At 56.8% G+C, this 24514-nt stretch overlaps 1 protein-coding gene across 6 annotated transcripts; it reads left to right on the top strand.

Annotated features, from left to right (window-relative positions):
* Window positions 1-229: 229 nt before the first annotated feature.
* MSANTD2 (Myb/SANT DNA binding domain containing 2) lies at window positions 230-23860 on the top strand. 6 transcript variants are annotated; one of them, XM_063355428.1, is made up of 5 exons: window positions 230-745; window positions 13601-13645; window positions 14313-14571; window positions 16549-16609; window positions 22170-23860. In XM_063355428.1, exons 1-5 carry the CDS (start codon window positions 248-250, stop codon window positions 23020-23022), a joined length of 1716 nt encoding a protein of 571 aa, XP_063211498.1. In that variant the 5' UTR covers window positions 230-247; the 3' UTR covers window positions 23023-23860. The 6 variants fall into 6 exon arrangements, with proteins under 6 accessions (XP_063211498.1, XP_063211496.1, XP_063211493.1 ...); XM_063355426.1 differs by lacking the exons at window positions 13601-13645; window positions 22170-23860 and adding exons at window positions 16993-17070; window positions 17186-17614; XM_063355423.1 differs by lacking the exon at window positions 13601-13645.
* The last annotated feature ends 654 nt before the right edge of the window (window positions 23861-24514 follow it).

Genomic DNA, 24514 nt, shown 5'->3' with positions numbered 1-24514 from the left:
CCCCACATTTGGGGTCTCAGCCCCACACCGGGGGTGCTCACCCCACACCCCCTTCCCCCAAGCCCCGCCCCACCCGCTCGGCCCCTCCCCTCGTCCACCTTGACCACGCCCCTTCCACATGGCCACGCCCCCTTCCCTGTGACCACGCCCCCTCTGCCATGACCACGCCCCCGTCCCGCCTCGGGGGTCTGCCGGAAGTCCCTCCTCCTCGCGTCACTTCCGCCCCCCTCGCTCCGGCAGCTCCAACATGGCGGCGTCCTGCGGCTCCTCGCAGCTCCCGCCCGCCGAGCCGCCCCTCAAGATCCCCAAGATGGAGGTGCTGTCGCCGGGCTCGCCGGGGGCGTTGAGCGACGGCAACCCCAGCCTCTCCGACCCCTCCACCCCCAGCGGCGCCTCCCCGCTGGGCCCGGGGCCGGCGGCCGGCGGGGCCGGGCCGGGGGTCGGCGGCGGGGCGGGGGGCCGCGGCGGGGCCTCGCCCTCCGTCTCCTTCTCGCCGGGCGGCGCCGCCGCCGCAGCCGCCGCCGCCGCTTGCCGAGGGATGTCGTGGACGCCGGCGGAGACCAACGCGCTGATCGCCGTCTGGGGGAACGAGCGGCTGGTGGAGGCCCGGTACCAGCAGCTGGAGGGCGCCGGCACCGTCTTCGGCAGCAAAGCCCCCGGCCCCGCCATGTACGAGCGCGTCTCCCGCGCCCTGGCCGAGCTGGGCTACGAGCGCACCCCTTCCCAGTGCCGGGAGCGCATCAAGGTACCCCGGCGGGGGCGGGCGGCTCGGCCCGGGGGGGGCGGGACGGGTGGGACGGGTGGCCCCGGGGCTCAGCGCGGCCTTGGGCCGGCGGGGGCGGGACATCGTGTCCCCTGGGCTCAGCCTTTCGGGGGCTTCCCATGCAGGCAGCTTTCCAGAGCATCCTTCAAGCTCTGGCTGTGGGCATCCCCTGGGCTCAGCCCAGCCTTTGGTCCTGAGTGTGGGGACACTGCGTTCTCTGGGATCATCCCACCGGGGCCTCCCCGCTCAGGCAGTGTTCCAGAGCATCCTCTGGCCCCTGGTATGGGTGTCCCCTGGGCTCAGCCCAGCCTTTAGTTCTGGCGGTGGAGACACCCCATCCCCTGGGCTCAGCCTTTTGGGGTCTCTCCATGCTGTCAGTTTCCCGCAGCATCCTCTGGCCTTGGCTGTGGGGCACCCCATGCCCTGGGATCACTCCCTCAGGGTCTCCCCACACAGGCCGTTTTCCAGAGCATCCTCTGGCCCTGGCTGCGGGCATCCCCTGGGCTCAGCCCAGCCTTTGGTCCTGCGCAGGGGGTCATCCCATCCCCTGGGATCAGCCCTTAGGGTCTCCCCATGCAAACTATTTTCCGGAGCATCCTTTGGCCCTGGGTGCAGGGTCACTGTGTCCCCAGGACTCAGCCCAGCCTTTGGCCCTGGTTATGGGGGCACGGCGTCCCCCAGGCTTGATCCCTTCCAGATCTCCCCTGAAGCATCCTCTGGCCCTGAGTTTGGGGCCACCGCATCCTCTGGGCTCATCCCACCTGGGTGTTTCCACGCTGATAGTTTTCTGGAGCATCCTTTGGCTCTGGGTGTGGGTGTCCCCTGGGCTCAGCCCAGCCTTTGACTCTGCCTGTGGGGGCACCCCCTCCCCTGGGATCAGCCGGTCAGGGTCTTTCCATGATGATAGTTTTCTGGAGCGTCCGATGGCCCTGGGCACAGGGTCACGGTGTCCCTAGGGCTCAGTCCAGCCTTCGCCCTTGGGTTTGGAGGCACTGTGTCCCCTGAGCTCAGCCTTTTGGGGTCTCCCCATGCAGGCAGTTTTCCAGAACATCCTCTGGCCCTGGCTGCGGGCATCCCCTGGGCTCAGCCCAACCGTTGGCACTGGGTTTGAGGACGCTACATCTCCTGCCGTCACCCTTTCGGGGTCTCCCCACGCTGGCAGTTTTCTGGAGCATCCTGTGCCCCTGGGTGGGGGGCACCCCATCCCCTGGGCTCCTCTACCTGGCTCCCCGCAGCACCCAGTTGGCATCTCCTGGCCCGGAGCAGGCTGGACGCCATGTCCTGGGGGTTCAGCTCTTACACTTTCCAACCCAGGCGCTGCGTCCTTTGGGATCAGCCACTCGGTCTCCCCGGCGCGGGTGGGCTGCGGCAGCATCCGTTGGTCCTGAGTGGGGAGAGACGCAGCGTCCCGGCTGTTTGTGTCCCCTCACGTGGACACAGCAGCATCCTTTTCCCAGGGTTTGGGGGCACCGCGTCCCCAGGGTTGCCTCCTTTCGTCCCTGAGTGTGGTGGGCACCGTGGCCCTGGGTGGCTCGACTCAGTCCCCTTCCCCGTCCCCCAGCGTCTTCTGGCTGTGAGGGGGTGGCACTAGCTGCTCCCTGAAGCCCTCACGGGAAAAGGGGGCTCCCAGTTGCCCCAGTAATGAGGGCTGGCTCGGGCTCTGGTTGCCTTCTTGCACTTGTGGCTCCCGCCGTTGCTTTGGAGTTGCTTTACGGGGTACAAGGTTTTCCCCTGGCTGGCACCGGTGTGCGCTGCGCTTTCAGGAACCTCTTTAATAATTGAGCCGCCTTAAACAGCCCCAGGGGCTGCGGTTCCTCTGGGTGGCAGGTTTTCAGGAGAGATTTTTCCAGCTCCATCGTTCCCTTGGGGAAAAGGGAAAGGCTGGCTTGGGTGTCCGGCTTGGGAGCAGCCGTTCCGCGCGCCTCGCTTTTCCGAAGAGGAGGTATTTGGAGGGACCGTGGATGGGGTGGCAATTGCTGCCGGGTTTTGACGTATAAACATGAGTGAAGCTTGGAAGGGTGAATTAAATGCTCCGAGCTCCCTCTGGCTTTCATTTTCCCCTTTCGTGACCCAGTAGGCTGCCCGTGCCGCTGCTTAAAATGTCAATTGATTAAAAAAAAAAAAAAAAAAAAAAAGAATGTTTTGTTATTGCTAGGGATGAGCGAGGGTTTTTGCTTCTCTTCTGTGAAATACGGCTGCGGTGGCCCGGCCTGGCTGGGATTCTTCACCCAGGCTGCCTTTGATTTGTAAAATACGGGAAACGGGGGATTTTGCATTACCGAGGATGCTCGGGAATAAGTGAGAGGCTCGCCCTTCGGTCCCTGTTAATTAGAGCAGCCTTCGTGCCTGAAATCAGGTGGCCGAAACAAAACACCCCCCCCTTCCTCTAGCTGTTTTAGTTTCCTAACGTATTTTCCTCGTGTCATCTCCTTGACCCCCTGTATTTGCTCCTCAGGGATTTATTTCCCTTGACCGCATCCAAATATTGTTTGAGCAGAACGTTGCTGCGCCGCGAAACCTCTCGGAGTCCCTGTTTTTCTTGGCGGCTCTCAAGGTGCTCGTCGCTTCCATCGCTTCTTCCACAAAACTTTGGCGTTTCCCGGAGCCTGATGCGTGCTGGAGGAGTTACTCGAGGCGGTTTGGCTTTGCCTGTCAGGCTCCCATGGTTTCGGATTGAGGTGGGCTGTAGAGGACCTTACCCGAGTCCAGAACTGGCTGTTCAGCTTCGGACGATGGAGCTGGTTGCGGGTTGTGGCAGCTTTGGGGCCAGAGCAAGCGTTTTGGTGACTGCTGGCTCATCCCATCCTCCCAGCAGGTTGTGAGCTTCTCGCAGAAGAGGGCTCCTCTCCCTTTCCCTTAAAAAGTGATGCTTGAACACATCTTTGCCCCTAAAACGTTCAAGCTTGAAAGAAACCACCCCTCACATACCTATCGAACAGCGTAGAGGGAACAGAAGACCACAAGGCTGATATTTATCACCTTGCCGCGGCGCCGGGAGCAGCTCCTGATGGACCTGTTAGATTTTTCTGGATCAACGCGCGATACAGAATCCCGGAGTCCCAGACTGGTAGGGCTTCTCCGAGCTGCTCTCGGAGCCTTTGCGAGGCGATAAATAGAAGGGACCTTCGAACTCACGGTAGGTTTTTGACCGGAGTGCTCCAGGTGCGGCCTCCCCAGGGCAGAGCCGAGGGGGAGGATGACCTCCCTCCACCCGCAGCCACTTCTTGGCCACAAGGGCACATTGCTGGCTCGTGGGCAACTCGTTGTCCGCCAGGACTCCCAGGTCCCTCTCCGCAGAGGTGCCTTTCCACGGCCTTCGAGCTCACGGTAGGTTTTTGACCGGAATCGCTGTGAAACGAGCGCTCCTCGAAAGCTGGGCTTTCTCAAGACAGCCGAGAGTTGACCTTGTTACGGGGATTACTGAGATAGCTTCAGTAGCCAACGGCAACCCTAAAATCCCAATTTTTGTAGGATTCCAGGCGTTATCGGCGGCTTGACTCTTTCACGCCCGACCAAGAGCGAAAATCGCTCCTGGGTGTGGAGGGGTCGGTGCCTGAAGTCATCTTTAGGCGGGAGCAGGACGACTTGAACACGCTACTGGAGGTGAAAACAGAGCTGGGGAGATGGCGACGAGGGAGCGCTTAGCTGCATCTTCATTTATTATCCGTAATGCTCCGTATTTCCGTGATTTTCATATACTCTGACTTAATGCCCATCAAGGGAGAGCAGCGTGAGGATTTGTCGATGCGTTATAGACGTAAATCGTGCTTAAAACGGATCGGAGCCAACTTATTTTATAAATGCCTTTTAGATAAGGACTCGGTATTGGCTTTCTTCAGGACTCCTGCCTCCCTTGGACTCGGCCAAATCTTGAAGAGCGAGGTAGAAATGAGCCGGAGAGGGAAAAGTCAGCTCCGCAGAGGAAAGCTTTCCAGTGGTATCGCACGGACGCGTTCTCTCCTAATTCAAACAGGATGCGAAGTGAGGGCCCGGTTCCGATTTATTTTTTTTTGTCTGTCTCGTAACATCTGCATGTGCTTTTCCGCGCGCAGGCAAGGGCTGGGAACGCGACCGCTGTTGCGTTCGAGCGCTCTGGAAACGTCTGTTTCAAATTTCGGGATTCACACGTAACCGTTCCGGCAGCTTTTCCTTTCGGAAAAGAGACCTTGAAGCCGACGTGGTGGCTGGTAGGCCGGCGGAGTTCTGCAGTCGGGAGCCGCAGGAGGGTTGAAACGTCGCGATTTCCGTCTGTTGGGTTCCTGGAAAAGCTGTTTTCTGCTCTGTAGTTTCCTCATCCCGTTGTATCCTTAATCCTTACTTTATTTAGTAATATATTCTGACCGTCCCAGTGACACATAGCTCTCATTAATAAGTCATTTACTAAAGCGCACGTGCTTCATCCAGCCCTCCTCCTCCTCCATCCGAAGAGGCCAAGGATTTAACCTGGTTTGTGTTGCCCAAAACTCATCTGCAGCAGCGCCCGGAGAGCCTCGCGGTGTGAAGGTTTGACTTTAGCGCCGGGCTTGGAAGGGATGGAATATTTGGCAAAACCCTGCTGACCCTGTGCCCTTCGCCTGGCGACGTTTCGGCCGAGGTTAGCCCTTCGCTCGAGCTGCTTTTAACCACGGAAAAAACGAGCTGTCTCGGGACGGCCAAAAGCCGACGTACCCTGTGTGGATTCCTGGAGATCCCTTTCCGTCGGGTTATACCCTCGGAAATCGTCGCTTCATCCGCTTCCAGCCTTCGCCCATGGCTGCAGTGGCAGGGACGGCGCAGGTGAGCGCAGGCTTTACAGTTGCCGCTGAGCAGCGCGGGGCTGTGCGAGTCAAGGCTAATTTTCAGGCAATAAAGGCTTGTTTGATTTTTAAAGGAGTCTTGGAATAACCGGATCTTATGCATTTTTTAAATCCGCGGAAGAGTTTCTGCCGCGTGCGCCTGCCTTCATCAAGGGTGCCATCAAAGACTCGCTCTCCTGCCGGTGCTTTGCTGGGCTGCCGGAGCCTTTTGGTGCTAGAAATTCCCCGGCCGCGGTTTCAGCTGGCGAGCTTTTCTCCGGCGGAGAGAATTCCCTCCTTAAAAGTTGCCGTCCGGCAGCGGGAGACTGTTAAATTTCACATCTTTAACGTGGCGTTTCTTCAGCCGTCGGGTTCTACGCAGGTTCCGCTTTTATTTTTGCGGGCGAGCCGCTGAAATTTGTTTGCCTCGCCCCGGAGTTGGTGCCGAGCCGTTTGTTTGGAGGAGCGCTCTGACATCTTAACTCCCGGCGCCAGGAATTTCCCGGTGCCGATGGCGAACCCGCCGCCCCAGGGTTGGATTTTCCCTTGGGAGCGACCTCCCTCTCACCCCAGCCGGGTGACTGGAGGCTTCTGCCGGGTTGAGGTTGTCGGCTAAGCGTGTAATTTTTTTTAATTTTTTTTTTTTTTTTTTTTTTTCAAAAGAAAAAACACTTTGAAGACAGCGGCGAAAGACTCGTGGAGGACGTAGGCACGAAGGGGAGAAGCGAATGCCGCGAACCCACATGAAACGGGAAGGAATGAAAAATTACACCTCGGTGTCAGCCGTTGGCGTTCCTTTGCTTTAAGCTCTATGTAAAGCAACGGCAGCCGGGGCTTCTTTGTGACGGGGCTGTGGTTTTAGCCGCTTTACCGTGTAAACAAACTATTTTTAAATCGCGCATGAAGTGGTTTCGAAGGAAGGAAAAGCCGCGCTAACCAGACCGTCTCGGAAGCGACGCGTGCTGTCATCTAGTTTGCCCTCCTGCGTGATACGGGAGATTGGGTTTCACCCAGAATTCCGTCGTCGGTCGCAAGAACGTTGCGCGGAGCAACTGTCTTTTAGTTTGAAGATCTCAAACGGTGGAGCATCGGCACGTTTTGTAGCAACCGGCCAACTGTCCGCCTTCAAAACGGCTTTGCCTTCTATTTCTTTCGAACGCGTTTTATCTTTGTCTTGCATTTGTTATCTCAGGCCCAGATCCTCGTCCCGGTGGCTCCACCGGCTGCAGGCGGGGTTCAAGTTACTGCCGGCTCTTTCTTCGGATACACTGGGTTTTCCAGGCTGGGTCATTTTTTGTCCTCCCTTGAATTCTCTCCAGCAGCCCAGCTTCTCACCGGAGGATCTCGCAGGCCCCGGCAGGTTGGAGCAACTTTCTGTTGATGTTTATAACCTGGAAAAAAAAAAAAAAATAAACTCCTCAGTGACAAAGAACAGATTTATTTATTTTACTCCTGGGACGTATCACGGGGCGGCAGTTGAGGAGCGTCGCTGGGAGGAGAGCATCACGCGGAGCGAACCCTCTTGCAGAGAAGCTGCCTCCACTCTCTCCGGCCGGGGTTTTGCCCGGCAGCGTGGCGCCAGTCGGCATCTGCCTGGCTTTGCACCTGCAGAATGAACGTCTTTACGGTCCGGTAGCTTCTGCAGCCGCCTTGTGCGTCTGTAGTACCCTGCTCTGGTGGTTCTGGCGTACCCGGGTCACCCACCGCTCGCTGCGTGGGTGCCCAATGACTCCCAGAGGGAGCAGGCGGTTGGTGGCCAGGAACTTGTTACGGGACAAACATGCTAAACTTGAACATTGACTCTTAGTTGGGGAGCACGTGGTTTTTCCCTGTCATGCTCCTTGACTACGGAGGACTTGGAAGGTGTTAAAAATCCGCCTCCTGATTTTTATGCCTTGCCTTTAGCCAGCACACGCAGGCAGGCGGAAATTTTAGGCGTCCCATCGGCATCGGGTTATTGCAGAGGCCGCTTTGCCGTCGGGAAAGCGCCGGCGGCAGCGGCGCAGGAGGTGTCGGACGGTTGGTCGTGGATTGTGTTCATTTGGGGAGCGACTGGATGCACCTGCAGAGCTCGGCAGAGTGAAATGGGTGTGAGTGAACTGCAGCCGGGGCTCATCCCCAGCAGCGTGGGCAGCAGGGCGAGGGGGGGGATTCTGCCCCTCTGCTCCGCTCTGTGAGACCCCCCTGCAGTGCTGCCTCCAGCGCTGGGCCACCAACAGCAGAAGGACATGGAGCTGTTGGAGCGGGGCCGGAGGAGGCCCCGGAGATGCTGGGAGGGCTGGAGCCCCTCTGCTGGGAGGACAGGCTGAGAGAGCTGGGGGGGTTCAGCCTGGAGAAGAGAAGGCTCCGGGGAGACCTTCCAGCCCCTTCCAGTCCCTAGAGGGGCTCCAGGAAAGCTGGGGAGGGACTCTGGAGCAGGGAGTAGAGGGATAGAATGAGGGGTGATGGCTTCAAACTGGAAGCGGGAAGATTGAGATGGGATATTGGGAAGAAATTCTTGGCTGTGAGGGCGGTGAGCCCCTGGCCCAGGTTGCCCAGAGAAGCTGGGGCTGCCCCATCCCTGGAGGGGTTCAAGGCCAGGTTGGCCGGGGCTTGGAGCAACCTGGGCTGGTGGGAGGTGTCCCTGCCCAGGGCAGGGGGTGGCACTTGGGTGATCTTCAAGGTCCCTTCCAACCCAACCCATTCAACGTTTCCATGAAAGCATGCAGCTTCGAGCGCCGGTGTGGGGGTGGATTCTCTTTCATTACTCCTTCTGGTTACGCTCCGTCCTGCTGCGCGTGTAAATCTGGGGGCCGAGTCGGTGACGCTCTCCGGACTGCCGTGATCTCACCGGCTCCCAACCCTTGACCGCTAGTCCTGGTGAAAACTGGTATGAAATCCACCTTTGGAATTTCACGTCCAGCTTTTCCCATGGATTTAGGTATTGCTCCCCACTGGTAACGTTTTCTCAACGCAACCGAAGGCAAGCGGCAGGGACCTTCCTCTAGAGCCACCCGGCCCCGGGGTGGGCACCGACACGCTGCCAGGACGGTGTCGTGCGTAAAGTTTTTTAACTTTCTGAACTACGGGAGACGTTTCCCCACCCCGTGGTGCCGCCCGTGTCGATGCTTTCCGCCGCTCGGCTGAAGCTTGTTTTGGAGAGGAACATTTTCCCTCCCACCCGCGGGAGGGTTTGTGCTGCTCTGGGTCTCCTGGAGGGGCTGGCGGCCTCGCTCTACGCGTCGACTGGAGTCGGTGCGGTGCCGCGCGGCTGGCTGAGAACAGAGATATGACCTATTGGAGTACGTCTCGGACCTCTTCGATCCAGGCTCCTGCGCTTCGGGCTTTCCTTGGAAAGCAAGCTTTGGGGATGACAGAGAGAGACGTCTGTCCCCGTTCCGGGGGACGCGTGAAGCTTTAAGCTTGCTGGGTAGGAACGAGCGTGTTTGTGACGGCGAGACGGTCTACTGGAGCGCGGCCTTCACCGCTCTAAAGTAGCCATGGGTTTTCCATGCTGGTTTTGAGCAGGTCACGCCAGGACAAGGTTGAACCTTACTGGTGCGTCTCTGCGAGCCGAGACCTGGCCGTAGGACGCGTCTAACCCTTCCCAGAGCCTGGCTGTGCTGGGTTTTGCTGGGCTGCCTTCTCAAACTCTGAGGGACTCTGCTTTCCATCCAGTACTGTCTTAAACCAGGAGCCCAGCGCGTCGGGAGGCGAAGGTGCCCAGCCATCCGCTTTCCGCAGGCAATACCGGAGAGTTTCTTTGCCCGAGGTGTCTTGTCCGATCAGCATCAAATCCCCGAGAAGGCTATGAATGATTTTATTCTCGGCTCTCCAACACCGGCAACCGATGGAGCGTCTTGGCAGGCGGCTATTTGGAGACCCGAGGTGTCGCCCGGCGCCGCTGCGGGGAGGTTCGTCCGTCGTCTCTCGGCACCGCGTATCGCTGCGGGACTCCCTCACCCAGCCGGGCCGCAGCTCTTCACGCCCCGGCTCCGTTCCCCCGTGGTCGCTGGCAAAGTCCTGCCTCGGCGAGGTTGACCTTTGCAATTGGCTGTAGCAATTCTGCAAATAATTCCTCTCCAGGCCAGAGCTTATTTTTTTTTTTTTTTTAGTATATTTATTTGTGATTTGGAAATTGGCAGTGGAGGGAAATCCGCTGCGGTTTTTTTTTTTTGTTAGGTTCTAGCTCTGGCTAACTAACCCAGCGTAAAAACACGCGCCTTACCTGCCTTGAGTGACGTCCCCCATCCGCGTTTTCTAGGGGGACTTCGCTTCTTCAAGTCATGGTTCAAAGAGATCTCTGGTCCCTGTGTCCGTGTTTCCCCTCGGGACATTCTCATCCGGTTCCATACCCGAGACCTTTTGCGCCGGAGCCAAATCCTTTAGGAAATCCCGGTGCGTTCGGGCGCACCAGGAGACGGCGGAGGCTGCGGGATTTATTTGGCCGTGGCGGGTGGGTCAGGGGCAGCTCTGGGTGGGTTTGCACGAGGCTGGTTGTTTGGCAGAGGAGGGTTGCCGCTTGGCGTCTCCTCTTGGAGACGCGTTGAAGTCGTCAGCTACCTTTCTGCAGAAAGGCTCTCCGGAGAGTTTAAGGTGCTCGCTCTTCTCCTTTTATTCTGGACGGGCTACAGAAATCGGGCTTCTTGTGGCCACCTCCCCTGTAAGTCTCGTGTTCTCTCGCCTTGTAAGCCCTAAAAGTCCGAGTCGAGCAGAGCTCTCAGACTCCTGGAGCCAGTTCCGCTCCCACCGGCCAGCTCGGGAGGGAGGACTGCCGGACCTTTCGCAGCGCCGGCCATCCCTGCGTGCCCTACGACCACTCCAGGCTTCACGACCCGTTTCTTTTCTCCCCGCGTAGTTTCGTCTGGTGTTGCGCGTGAGAATCCTGGCACGATGAGGGAGGAAGCTATTTTACGGTGGCGTTTTTGATTTGGGACGTAGAGGCGAGAGCTCCTCTCTGCCGTTAAAGTAAAGGAGCGTCTTTGGAGCCGAACGTTGTGCTGATGGTGCTCTGTGCCGTCAGGACCCTTCTAGGCCGGCTGCTGTCATTTAATGGACTTAAATATATTTAACGTGGACGCTCCTGTCGGCCACCGAACTGCTCTGTGGAGCCCGTAGCGCCTCGCTGATCTGGATCCGGGACCTGGAGGTTCTTGCGTTGGACCGTCTCGGGGCGGGGGGGGGTTACGCGTACAGAGCTCGCCGCGGTGTGGTTCTCCTCGCTGGGACGACTGTGTCCGCAGCCTTCCTCGAAGGCGCCGCCGCCGGCTTTTCTGCAGGGCCGATGGGTTCTCCCGTGGCTTGGCTTTGCGGAGAAGACGAGGGCTCGTTCAGTTAGAAACGCTGAGAAAACCCACGTTGAGCTCTACGGCTGTCTCCTCCTCCTCCTCCTTGGGATGTCGCCGCGCTAAATTAAGCGGGGATAACCTGTCTTCACGTTGCAGGCAGCGTTGCGGAACAATAAGCAAAAGCCGCCGTCTCTTCCAGTCTGGGCAGTCACTGGGCAGTCATCAGGTCTGTTTTCAGTTACTTGTCCTAAATTTACCGGTTTCTTGCCTATCTGTATCAATATGTGTGTGTGTGCACTTTAGGAACCACGGAGCGGGAGTTGAGCTGGACACCGGGAGGAATAGAGGAGGTGCGTAAGAAAAACCCAGATCTTAAACGATGGGCGCTCAGAATAACCCGCTGGGAGGAAGGCGGCTGAACCCTTGAGCGCTATAAAAATGGCCAGGGGAGGTTTCCCGAAGTCCCAGCAATTATTTAGGTAGGAAAAAAAAAAAATCATCCCGGGAGGCGCAGGCAGCTGCGGAGGGAGAGCCAGGGGGCCGGTCCACCTCACCCCTGCCACGCAGGAGCCTGGAGCGTCCGCGAAACGGAGCCCGATCCGTGTTATTCGGAGGTGAAAACGGCTTAGGAAAGCGGTAGGGACAGCCCGGTGGAGAAACTTGGGAGCGCCTCCCGGCAGAAAGAGCCGGCGGGACTCGATTCTCCGGGCAGCAAGACGGAGGAGCCATCAGCCGCTCGTGACCTCCTGGGGCTTTTGAAAGCACCACATTTGAGCTTCTCTCCCTCAAATTTGAGGTGGTTCTGCCACCAGAAGTGGAGGTAAAAGGGGCTCTCGCAGCCGGGTCCGGAAGCGTTTAGGGAGTAACCTCAAAAGTACTCTCGACTTGCAAGAGTAACGAGAGCACCGCTCGTTTATTTTCGCCCCGTTTTTTTTTTTTTGCGTTGCTGCCTTTTCATTCTCGTGCCCGGTCTCCATCGACGCAACGCTAAAAAAAAAAATGATTTTTTTTTTTCTTTTTCCCCCCCCCCGCCCTGGGAAAAGAAGCCCCTTTGCAGCCCGGATGAAATAGTTAAATCGCGACTGGGCTACAACCCGGCGCGAGATACCCCAGGACCCCGTCGGTGGGGAGAGGCGTTGGAAGGCCGCGCTTCAAATAGAGCGAGAGGCTGCGGATGTCGAGCGTTCCCGAGGGGGTTTGGCCAAGAGTACGGACGTTTTTTGGGATTTTTTTTTTTTTTTTTTGGTGAACCGCGCTGGGGACGGTTTGTGTAGCTTAAAGGCCACTAAGAAACGCGGCTAAATCTGCAGTTAACTCCGACGGATAAGCCGGGCGGGTGGAAGAACTGGGCGCGGGGGGGTTGGGAAATACATTTTAAAAAAAAAAAAAAAATACAACTTGGGTGGATTTTTAGAAAGAGCCTTGGGAGCGAAACAAGAGTTTGGCCGAATCGCGCCGGGGGGAGATTTGAGCCAAAAGGAGAAGAAATCGGAGTGAAAAAGCCAGGCGTTGCATCCTCCGCTGCGTTTTTCGGGGCAAACCCGGACCGTTTCGAACCTCCCGGATGTTCCCGAGGGGTTCTTATTGCTAAATTTTAAGAACCAAATTGATCTGTGCCCCCCACCCCCCCCTCCACCCTAGGGAATACCGACAGGTTTCTTGGCCTTGGTTTGCGGCTGACGCGGCCGGTTGGGTTTTTTGGTTTTGTTTTGTTTTTTTTTTTTACCCCATTTGCAAACCGAAGCTTAAAATTTGGTGGGGGCGGAATGGGGATGGGTTCCACCCGAAACCCCCGAACAATTCTGGTCTTATTTCTGCCCGTGTTTGGTGGGATTTTATTCTGCGTTCTTTTTCTGTGTGGGGTTTTGGGGTGTCGTTTTTGGTTTTTTTTTTTTTTTTTCTTTTTTTTGGAACGGCAGGGTAAAACCGCTTAGCAGTTTTGCTTCTGCCCCCAGGGCTCGGAATATCGGGGGGGGGGAAATGGTTAGAAACGTCGTCCTTTCCCGCTGTTAAAGCAGTACATGGAGAGCGTTAAGTAGGTTCCAGCTTTCTGGAGAGGCAAAGTTTTGTTTTTTGGGGGGGGAAAACCCAAGTGTTTTTTGCAGCGCCGTGCGCTTGGAAGTCCGTCCCAGTCGTATTCCGGAAAGCAAGGCGACAGGACAAGCTCTTCCCAAATTAATGCCTCTCTCGTACTTCGGAGGCGGCTTTGCCGTACCTGAGCAATCCAATAAATCCCGTAATGGGGGGGGAACCAAACTCCAAACGTTTTCTAGCGCTCTGCCAAGCCAAAAACCACCGAGATCCAGAAAATTTGGGGCCCGTCGTTACCTTTCAGAAAGCAGAACGGCGGCGGAATTAAAACCGCGTGGAGGGATGCGTATAAAGAGATTATTTTTTTTTTTATTTTATTTTTTAATGGATTAGAGGAGGGGGAAAAAACCGGATGGAAATTGTAGGTTTCTGGGCCTTTGCATCGCTGGCACACGGCGGGGCCCGGAGGGGGGATGATGGGGGGCGGGATGCTCCGGCTCGGCCGTCGGTGCGGGGTGCTGGAGGGATCCCCAAAACTACACCAGGTTTGCGGTTTTTTGGGTGGTTTTTTTTGTTTCTTTTTTTTTTTTTTTGGATCTGTCTTTTCAGCCTCAGCGCTGGGTTTGGGGTTTTTTTTGGTGGTTTTTTTTTTTTTTTTTTGGAAAGGTCTCTCAGAGCCATCCCGGTATTGTTTCTTAATGCTTTTTTGCTGTGGAAGTCTGGGAATGGGGAGCGTTATTGATTTGCCCTCTTTTAAATTTCAGCAGCTTCACAAGAGACAGAGTGAGTTAGTAAGGAATGCAAAATATGTAAGTAATATATATTTTCCTAGCTGAATAGCTTAGGCACGTATACATTTTTGTACCTTGTGTCTTCTTACCGGAGCGAGGAAGGTTGGACCGTCTTTGCTTTGGGGGACTCCTCTCTCTTTCCCTCTCTCTCCCCTCCCCGCTTCCCCTTCTCCGCGCTGGGGGGCACAAACACCAGCTCTGCTTTCTCCTCCTCGGCGTAGGTGTGCGTTTCCTTGGCTGGTTGGTATCTCTGACTTGGCGGGGGGGGCGGGGGGGAAGGTGTGGGGTTGTGTCTCTTGGTCTTTTTATTTTATTTTTTTTTTTTTTTTTCTCCCCCACGTAGCGGATCTGGGGGGGGATTTTTCTTTTTTTTTTTTTTTTTTCAATTCCGACAGAGAAGAAATCGCCCGAGTTAAATCTGACGAAGCCCTGGCTGCCGCTAAAGCGGGAACGTCGGATACCTACGATGCTTCCCGGCGGGCGTAGATTAATTCGGGAGCGTTGCATTTAGCTCGTTGAGCGTGGGGCAAAGACTGATCAGCAGAAGTAAAAAAAAAAAAATATATAAAAAAAATATATAAAAACAACCCTAAACTCTGCCTAGCAGCCCTGTAACTGTCTGCAAGTGAATGTGTGCTCTTCCGACGCGCTGCCGCCGGATTAACCTGCGTTTTTCTGTCTTTAGACCCTTCGCAGGTGCTACAGCCGGGTGAAGGAGCACGGCGTCGGGAAGAGGAAAAGCAGCTACACTTTTGAGCAGCTGGAGCAGGTCTTTGGGCAGGGAGGATGGGACTCCCAGCCCTGCCAGCCCGTCCTCATCAACAGCAGCGGCTTGTACCAGGAGCTGGAGTCGGACGGCAGCACGATGGAGGAGTATTCGCAGGAGGATTGGGGAAACCACAGTCAGGATCTTCATTGCTACCAGACCGGCGAACAGGAGTTGGGTAAGAAAGCCCATCTTGGCGCATCTCCGTCCTCTGATTTTCACCCGTGCTCTGTGCTCGTGCCGTCTCCCGCATACGTATCAAGAGAACCACAGAATGATTAGAACTGGAAGGGACCTTGAAGACCGCCCAGCGCCAACCCCCTGCCCCGGGCAGGGACACCTCCCACCAGCCCAGGTTGCTCCAAGCCCCGGCCAACCTGGCCTTGAACCCCTCCAGGGATGGGGCAGCCACAGCTTCTCTGGGCAACCTGGGCCAGGGGCTCACCACCCTCACAGCCAAGAATTTCTTCCCAATATCTAACCTAAATCTCCCCTCTTCCAGTTTGAAGCCATCACCCCTCATCCTATCCCTCTACTCCCTGCTCCAGAGTCCCTCCCCAGCTTTCCTGGAGCCCCTTGAGGGCCTGGAAGGGGCTGGAAGGTCTCCCCGGAGCCTTCTCTTCTCCAGGCTGAACCCCCCCAGCTCTCTCAGCCTGTCCTCCCAGCAGAGGGGCTCCAGCCCTCCCAGCATCTCCGGGGCCTCCTCCGGCCCCGCTCCAACAGCTCCGTGTCCTTCTGCTGTTGGTGGCCCCAGCGCTGGAAGCAGCGCTGCAGGGGGGGCTCCCCAGAGCGGAGAGTACCGGCTTTCGTGTTTCAGACGTCGTGTTCTCCCGATGCCCAACGCTTGACGTCCTTGGGGAGAAAAGGGAAAGAAATTCCCCGGTTCATCGTCAAAAGCCAAACGTGGTTCCCAAAGTATTTTAGGAGCGGGGTTGGGGTTTGAAGAGCCTGGCAGGAGGAGGGAAGGGCTGCGCGGCCAGAAACGGTGGAGGAGGAGGTGGCAACGTGTTCCCCGTCTCTCCTTCCCTGCTCGGTTCTGCTTCCCTTCGTGGGACTGGGGAGATATTTTCCCTTTCGCTGGTATAAATATGCTTAAATCCAGAGGTGTGGCCTCTTTTATATAGGAAAAAAAGAGCAAGCGAGCTCACGGCACAGGAGCGAGACCTAAAACGAACTCCTCCGCGTGCTTTTCTTGCCCGAATTCTTGGTGTTTCCGCAAAAGAATCGATATATTAATTCGTTTGGAGATCTGCTTCTTGCCCGGGGCTTATTGAACCTCGTGGAAAGGGAGCAAGGTACCGTGTTCTGGGTTGAAAACGCGTGCTTTCGGGCAGTTTTGTGAAGAAATGGGTTGGTCTCTCTCTCTATTTCCATCTCTCGAGCCACTGATCTTGGGGGCGCGTGTTCCTCCCGTGCCCGAGCGAGGGGGGTTTTATTTTCACCGTGGAAACTTTGAAGTCCGTCAAATTCGGTGGAGGCCCGGGCGAAGAAGGTGAATTGGGTAAAGCTTCTTGGTGTGATGGCTTTTCCCCCCCCCCCACCCCCCCCACCCCTGTGACTTGGGGGCTGAAGCGCGGAGAGGAGATGTATCCGTGTTCGGGGAGTCGGGATGCTCCGAACGCGGCTTAAATCCCAGCTGACGGGTACGATTTGCAAGTTGGCCGGTGACCGCCTCCCGCTTCTCTCGCGCTTCTTCCCCGGGGGAGTCGGAGACGAGGAATACGTGGGGGAGAAACGGTGGGGAGAAACCGCGATGACACAAAACGCGTGTGTGTCCGGGGCCTGATTCCGCCTAGTTTGGCTCGGCGTGGCGAGTCGAAGCGCCGCCGCCGCCTGCTTTGTCGCCTTTTTCCTTTACTCGAAGCGGGGCCGTTTGCGTGCGCTTGGGCCAAGGATAGTCTTAATTTTCGCAGCAGTGGGGAGAAAAGCGCTCCCCGCGCAAGGCCTAAATGGAAGGCAGATGCGTTTGTTCTGCCGCTCGCTCTTACAATGCGCCGTTGAAAGCGGAATGGCCTTTTTTCTTTCTCCCCCTCTTTTTTTTTTTTTTCCTTTTAAACGTATACTTTGTATATGTTTTTTTTTTTTTTTAAAAAAAAAAAAAAGCCCCAGGAACATCATTTCAAATATAATCATGCGTTGGAATTTTACCTTGCAGATGAAATGCCTCCCACAAAACGAACATTAAAGATAAAGCAGGAATCTTCGGAAGACGCGCAGTAAGTAATTTATGAATGTTTTCCCTTGGAATGCGTTTCCCTGGGGATGGCGTGCCAGGAGGGGAGGATATTTGAAACTTCTGATTGTAATTATAAATGGGTTGTGCAAGACTGTTCGGACGGTTGGATCCGCTTCGTGCGTTACTCCCGTTAACCTCGGACCGTCCGAAAAGCTTCCCAACTCTCGTCTCCGCTTGGCTCGCGGCGCTCAGCGAACGGAACGAGACTTTGGGCTTAAAATGCGGATAAAACCCACGTCGGCTTCCTTAGGGACGGATGCGGGCAGCCGGCGGGTCGCGTGGGACACGCGGCCAGGCTCTCGGATCTGTTTGTAATCTGATTTTTTTTTTTTTTTTTGTCCCGTTTGCCCCTTGGGATATAAGGAAAAAAAGGGAATATGGGAGGAGCGGAGGAAAGGAGGAGTGAGAAGAGGGAGGCAGTGCCCCGGTCGTTGGCTTGGCGTGAGTAACGCCTGCAAGAAAAGTTCTCCTCCGCGGTGGGGAAGGCCTGCCAAAGCTCCTGACTTATTTTTATTTTCTTCTTTCTGACTTACGGATGGGTTTAATCCCACAAAAGCCTGGAGCGTTTGGAATGCTTCGAGCGCGGGAACCTCCCTCGCCTCGCCAACGATAACGCGGAGCCTTTTCGCCGGCCTTGCTTCCAATCTTCGGGGGTTTAAAACCCGCGGGGCGCTTGTCGATCTGGCTGCGACGGGACCGAGCCCTCGCGAACTGGCCGGCGGCCCCTTCTGGGTGGGTTCCACGCACGGGTTTCCCCCCCCCGTCCCCGCCCCCGGTAATTTGTAGTGTCGTCCGAAGTCAATCTTGGCCTTTCCGACGCTGGAAAAGGAGCTTCCGTGGGGCAGGAAGTCATCGGCACGGTAGGCGTGTAGGTCGTGTCCCTGCTTCGTAACGCAACACAGGCTTTTTATTGCAACTAATTGAAGAAGAAAAAAAAAAAAATCCTCTAAAACCTAAAAAAAACCCCATAAAATAATAAAAATAAGCTTCCGTCGTAATGGCCTGGCGTCGTCAGCCTCCGCACTTCGGGTGGATTTTCACGGTACCCAAAGGGTGACTTTTTTTCTTTTTTTTGCGCTGTAAACCTTATTATCGCCTCTTCGCAGAGTTTCTCGGGGATAACTTCCCCTTTCGAGGCGCGCTTTAGGGAATCGCGTGGAAAATAATCCCGAATTTTCGGAGGGGAAGGCTCGGCCTGCCCCAATCTTCGCTCCCGGGTTCCGTCGCGTAGAGGGACGGGCCGGGTCGGATTTAGTAGATGAGACCTTTCGGAGTTTTGTGGTGGGTTTTGTGTGGGGGGGGGGTGTTTCCCAAAAAAAAAAAATTCCCTCTGAAATGCACAGACGTCTCCGGACTCTCTTTTTTTTTTTTTTTTTTTTTTTTTTTTTTTTTTCTCCCCCCCCCCGCCACGATGAGAGCAAGGAACTTTTCAACTCCGATTGAGCGGATTAAAAGCGGTCGGGAGAGGCATGGCTGATGGAAAGATAAGCCGGCTCGTTATTATCTTCACGAAATAGAATTGCGTTTCTTCTTACAAGCCCCAGACAGTAAAACGCCGAACCTTTTCACCTCTTTGGCCAGCGTTTTTAAAATACGTAAAACTCATTTCAAAGGCGGCGGGGCTTCGCTTCGCCTGCCGCCGCGGTCGGGCAGGGGTTGTCGGCGGCAATAACCTCAGCGGAACGGGCGGCGGCGGCGGCGCGTTCGACTCCTTTGCGGAGCCTCCATTTTTGATGTGGAGAACTTGGGGTGCGGCGGCGCGGGACCGTCGCCCCCGTACTGCTAAAAAAAACCTTCTCTCGAGATGGGAATTTTCCCGGGTTCCGGTTCGCGCCCGTTGTCCCCTCGTCCTGTCCCCGGGCACCGCTGAGAAGAGTCTGGCCCCGTCCTTTTGCCCCCCCGCCCTTTAGATTTTGATGAGCGTTGCTGAGATGCCCTCAGCACAGAGGTGCTCCGGCCCCTCAGCATCTCCGTCGCCTCCGCCGGACTCTCTCCAGCAGTTCCCTGTCCTTCTGGAACCGGGGAGCCCAGAACTGGACCCAGTGCTCCACATGCGACCTCCCCAGGGCAGAGCCGAGGGGGAGGATGACCTCCCTCCATCTCCGGACACGCGCTCTTCTTCTTCCACCCTAGGAGACCGTTGGCCTCCTTGGCCACAAGAAGACGTTGCTGGCTCACGGGCAACTCGTTGCCCACCAGGACTCCCGGCTCAGCCCCCAACCTGTCCTGGTGAGGGGGGGTTGTTCCTCCCGAGGTGCAGGACCCTACGCTTGCCCTTGGTGAACTCCACGAGGTTCCTCTCCGCCCAACCCTCCGGCCTCTCCGCGCTGCCTTCCGCTGCGTCAGCCGCTCCTCCCAGCTTTGCGTCACCGGCAAACTCGCCGTCCCCCTCGATCCAGGTGGTCGAGGAAGACGTTGAACTGGGCCCGGTACTGGCCCCTGGGGAACACCGGTAGCCGCTGGCCTCTGCGCCGCCCACCCCAACCCTCCGAGCTCTGCCATCCGGCCAGCGCGTCTCCCCGCGGCGCCTTAGCGGGGCCAGCGCCGCCTCCCTTAACCTCGGCTGGCGAATAACCGGCCTCCAAAAACATCCGAGGACGTCCGCGTGTCCCGGGTTGCCGTATTTTCGGCGGTGGAGGAAGCGGGGAGCTGTGGCCGGGGTGCCGTGCTCTCCTTCCCTGCGTCGCCGTCGCATCCCCTTGGCCTCCGAATAAACCGTCGGGGGGTGGTTTTTTTTGTTGTGTTTTGGGGTTTTTTCGGAAAAGCGAAACGCTGCTTAAGCCTCTCTCCTGCTATTTAAGATTTATTTTGAGGGGCGGCGGCACTGGGGGCTTGGTGAACTGGAAAAAGCCGGGGGAGCCGGGTCCTTCGCTGGAAACGGCGGCGCCTGAAGGAGGAATCTGCACGGCGGCGGCTCGCGTCATTCCTTGGCTGAAACGCGGAAGCTTCCGAAGAGGGAGAAACGCAGGTGGCCGGGCTCCGGCGGGAGGTCGCCGTTCGACGGCAGGGTAAAACCCAGCTCCGGGGCACCTTCCGCCGCTGGAAAAGGAGATTTGCCCCGTGCCGCCCGGCCCTGGCAGGGGGAAAACCCTCGGATTTTTCTATTGGAAAATAAATAACAGTGACAATTTGGACTCTTGCTGCTTATCGCTCCGCTTGGCCGAGCCGGGGAGAGGCTGGATGGAGGCCGGGAGAGCGGAGCCGAGCCCTCGCGTCCGGCTGTAGGCGGGAAGAGGAGACGCTAAACCCCAAACGCAGAGCTTCGTAAAATCTCCTCGTTCCCTGTGCCTCGAAGGGCGGGATTCCCTCCGCGGAAAGCCCTCCCGTGCCGTACGCCCGGTGCTGCCGGAGCCCTCTCCCGTGAAATCATTCCCCTTCCCAGCAGGAGCAGTTTGACGAGTGACTCATTTCATTATTTTATTTTATTTTATTTTTTTTTCCCCCCAGCTCTATTTTGTGCTGAACTAAACTTAGCGCGAATATTTATAGCGCAATTAATAAAGGTGGGGGCTTTTTTTTTTTTGCCTTTTTTTTTTTTTTTTTTTTTTGTCGTTTCTGAACTCCGTTCCTCCGCTGTTGAATGAAAATCCGCCCACGCTGCGTCTCTCCCGACTCTGGGCTCGGATGGGGCTGCCGTCTCCGAACCCGGGCTGCCGCGGCGAGTGAGCCGGTGACAGGCGGGCTCGGCGCCGCCACCGCCGCCGGCCCTGCCCCGTGTCCCTTCTCCCTCCGCTCCGCTTCCCTCTGTTGTCCCCAGAAGGCGACTTTCCGCTTCCCCAAGACTGGAAAAAGGCCTTTTTCCAAGCCTGACGCCTGGAGAAGCGGCGCGGGAGCCGGAGAGGAGCTTTGAAACGGTGCGGTATCGCCGCGGATTTGGGGTAAAAGCTCCTTTTTTCCCCCCACGGTGTTTCTCGCTTGCCTTCTCCTGCGCCGCTGGAAGGGGATGCGACTCCTCCGAAGCGCCAAGGAGTTTGGCAACGACGCGACAGGCGTTTTTAACCCCCCCACAAAGCCCGTCGCCCTCCGGCCGCGGCGGCCCGTGCCTGACAAAACGCCTCTTGAGGTCTCTGCGGGGTTCCCGTGGCGCGGCGGCCGCGGCGAGACGGTCGGGAGAGGCGGCCGCGGTCCCTCCCGGCGCCGTGAGGAGCGAGCCCTCTCCCCTTGGACCCGTTCTTGGGGCGGGGGGGGGGGGGCGTGGATACCCCGTCCGAGGTTTGGAGAGCCGGGCCACCGAGCCGCCGGCGTCAAAGGGCTCGACGCGGCTCTGCGATCCCAGCCCGCTTCCCCCCGGAGGCACCGGCGCTCGGAGAACCTCCCCCCAGAAATCGCGGGCGTCGGGTTTTAACGGCGCAAGGAGCATCCTCGTGGGGTTCGCGGGGCGTCGGATCTGCCGGTGCCCGGAGACCGTCGTGTCCCTCAGCGTGCGGATAGAAGGAAGGGGAGTCGGGGGAGGGGAGGAGGCTTTTCAATCCCATTTGTTGGCCCAGGAGGGATTTCTCCGTTAACCGAAGGAGGCTCGTTATCTCCCCACAGCTTTGATTATAGGGCGATAACTCTTAAAATGAGCCGTTCTCCCAACGAGGTGATGACGCCCCGAGTGTCCCGTTCATTCAGGAGGAACCTCTTCCAGAGTCTAAATCCTGCCGTGGAAACGCGCTTTGATGCCCTGTGGTTACCGGGAGGGAAAAGAAATCTTTGGGAAGGTGGGGATCGCTTTTCCAGAGGGATTTCTGCTCTCCGTCCGCCCACGGGTCATCTTCACTGGCGCCTTCTTGGCTTCCTTCAACCCCGGTTGGGCTCCAACGCCGGGACCAAGCCCTTCGGAGTGGCCGGGCGTTCGCTTTTCGGTTGTTTTTCCCGCAATTACATGAGCGTCGGCGGGGGCCGGAGGGGGGAATGCCGAGGGGGAAGGGTTTTGAGTGGCAAACGGGATAACACCGCCGTTGTCCGTGCCGGTGGGAAGGCAGGGCCGTAAGGAAGAAGCCGAGAACTGAACTTTGCATTTATTTAGCGGCGCCGGCCGCGTCTTTTCGCTCGCAATCGCTTTGGGGACAGCACGGGGACAAACCCCCCCCCCTCTCCGGGGGGTTTTTGGGGGTTGGGAAGAGCCGAAATCTTCCTCGGAAGCGGAATTTGGGGATTTCTCGCCTCGCTTTTCCTTCGCCGGGTCGTCACCTGCAGAACTTTAGGTGGGAAATGCCCTTCCCGGCCGAGGTCGTGGTTTGCCGGGGATGTGGGAAGGGGGCGGGGTTGGGTTTTGATGCGGTTTTGCTGAAATTCATTAAAAAAAAAACCACAAAAACAAAAAAAAAAAAGCCATCCGCGTGGCGCCGTAATCCCTAACCTCGCCTCGCGACGCGGGACGGATATAGGGATAGACAGAAAAGCGGCGGAGAAAGCCGAAAGGGATGAATGTTTTCGGGCGGCGGGTTGCGCGCGCCGGGCCGGTTTCGCGACCGATGCCTTTATCCTTCTCTCCGTGTTTTTGTTTTTATTTTTTGTTTTGTTTTTTGTTTCTTTTCCCCCCCCCTAATTTCCAGGAAGCGCGACGTCATGCAGAACATTATGCAAATCCTGGAGTCGGTCCAGCTGAAGTGGGAGCTGTTTCAGAGCTGGACGGACTTCTCCCGGCTCCATCTTTCCAACAAACTGGCCATTTTCGGCATCGGTTACAACACCCGCTGGAAGGAGGACATCCGTTACCACTACGCCGAGATCAGCTCCCAGGTACCCCTCGGCAAACGGCTCCGGGAATATTTCAACTCGGAAAAACCGGAGGGCCGGGTCATCATGACCCGGGTGCAGAAAATGAACTGGAAAAACGTTTATTACAAATTCTTGGAGATCACCATCAGCGAAGCCCGCTGCCTGGAGCTCCACATGGAGATCGACTGGATCCCCATCGCTCACTCCAAACCCACCGGCGGCAACGTCGTGCAGTATTTATTGCCGGGCGGGATTCCCAAAAGCCCCGGCTTGTACGCCATCGGCTACGAGGAATGCCACGAAAAACCCCCCTCCCCTCCCGCCGAGCACCGGGGGCCCGATCCCGGCACCGAGACTCCCGGCGAGCTGGAGGTCCCTTCCCCGCAAGCTTCCCTCCGGCTGGATATGGAATCCGCCCGGATTATCTACTGTTACCTCGGCATCGCCGAGGTCCGGACTCTCCAGCAGTGCCTGTTTTTACATTTTCAGGCAAACACCAAAACCTTCAGCAAGGATTGGGTGGGGATCAACGCCTTTTTATCCCAGAACTGCCTCGTCGAGCCCGGCGTCTCCCCCAAATCCATCTACATCAAATTTGTGGAAGTGGAGAGGGATTTTCTTTCCGCCGGCTCTTTGGTAGAGTGCCTGGAAAAAGCCATCGGATACCCCTTAAAATTTAACAACTGAGGCTCGTCCTTCATAAGGATTCGGCTTTTCCGCCCTTTTTTTCCAGCTCGCTACCAGACGCTTTGGGCTCCCGTCCCTCCGCAGCCGGGCGAGTCGGACTTTTCCGCCCGGAAAGGAGGTTGTTTGTGGGTTTTTTTGTTTTTTTGAGGGGGGGGGGGCGCGGTGGGGGGTTGACGGGAGGTTCGCGGGGTACATCCCCTCGCCTCGGCCCTCTCTCGGCCCCGGCCGCCGGCTTTTCCCACCGCGCCGGCCGCTATTCCCAACGGAGGGAGGCAGGCGCTCGCGCGGCGAGGACAAACCCCCCCCCCGCCGCCGCCCCCCAATCCCGGCCCCCCCCCGCCCCGTGAAGCGCCCGTAGGTACATTCCACGCGGGACGAGCGCGTTGCACGTGGCGTTTTCATGCGAAAAGCTGGGGTTTTGGGGGTTTGTTTTTTTTTTTTTTTGGGGGGGGGTGGGGGGGTGGGGAGGGGGGGGTTCTTTATTCCACAGTGTCTCGTTTGGACGCATCCCGTCTCTCTCTGAAGTGTTATTACGGATCCGAATAAATAAGCAATAGATAACGGCAAGTTAAACCTTGAACCACGTTAAAGGAGACTGTTTTTCAAGAGAACTGTTGTATATAATTTAGGAACTTCACTTTTTCTTTTTATTTTTTTTTTTTATTATTATTTTTTTTTGTAATTTTTTGGTCGCCCGTCGAGTGTTCTCCTCTCTCCGAACAGTGTTGCCTGCGCAAAGACTTTGGTTTCCGTGACGTGTTCCACTGGACTCGTAGCGTCGCCGTCGCCCGCTTCTTTCTTTTTGTCGGGGTTTCGTTTTTTGAACGTTAAAAGAATTCCTGGCCTTTTATTTTTTTATTTTTTTTTAAGGCGGGGGGGGGGGGTTGTCTTTCAGTTGGTTTTGTTGGGGGGGGTGGGGTGGTTTTTTTTGGGGGTGGTTTCTTTTTTTATTTTTTTTGTGGTTTTGGAGTTGGACTCGGCCTCTCCGTGAGAACGACCCGGCAGCTGGGAAATATTTTATTTTTTATTATTTTTTTTGTTTTCCCATCGAACCGTGCTTATGGATACGATCAAAGCTGTGAGAATGGGGGGGGGGGGAGGGAGGGGGGGGGGCGCACACGGGGATGGGGGGAGGGGGGCGGGGGGGGGGGGGGGAAAGGACGCATTTAATGCCTTTTTCAGCTGTGTGACTCTAAAGCCCCCATTATCGCTTTCGGTTGGGGTTTTTTTTTGGGGGGGGGGGGGGGTTGGTTTTTTTTTGGTTTTTTTGTTTGGTTTTTTTTTTTTAATTCTCAAAAGCTCATCGATCGGTGAAGTTGTGACAACATACGATGAAATGTGTCGGTCCTAATAAAAATCAAACAAACGCGTCCCGCCTCCGGCAAATCTTCCTCCTCCTCCCGGGGCGGCGGGGGGGTGGTGGGGGGGGGGGTTTCTCCTGGGGTTTTTTTTCCCCCACCTGGGGGCTTCGTTCCGAGGTTCGTTAGGGCCG

This window comes from Chroicocephalus ridibundus, chromosome 18 (assembly GCF_963924245.1).
Source record: "Chroicocephalus ridibundus chromosome 18, bChrRid1.1, whole genome shotgun sequence".
Taxonomy (NCBI): Eukaryota; Metazoa; Chordata; class Aves; order Charadriiformes; family Laridae; genus Chroicocephalus; species Chroicocephalus ridibundus.
The sequence above is the reverse complement of the archived record's forward strand: the minus strand, read 5'-3'. Positions and strand labels throughout refer to the sequence as shown.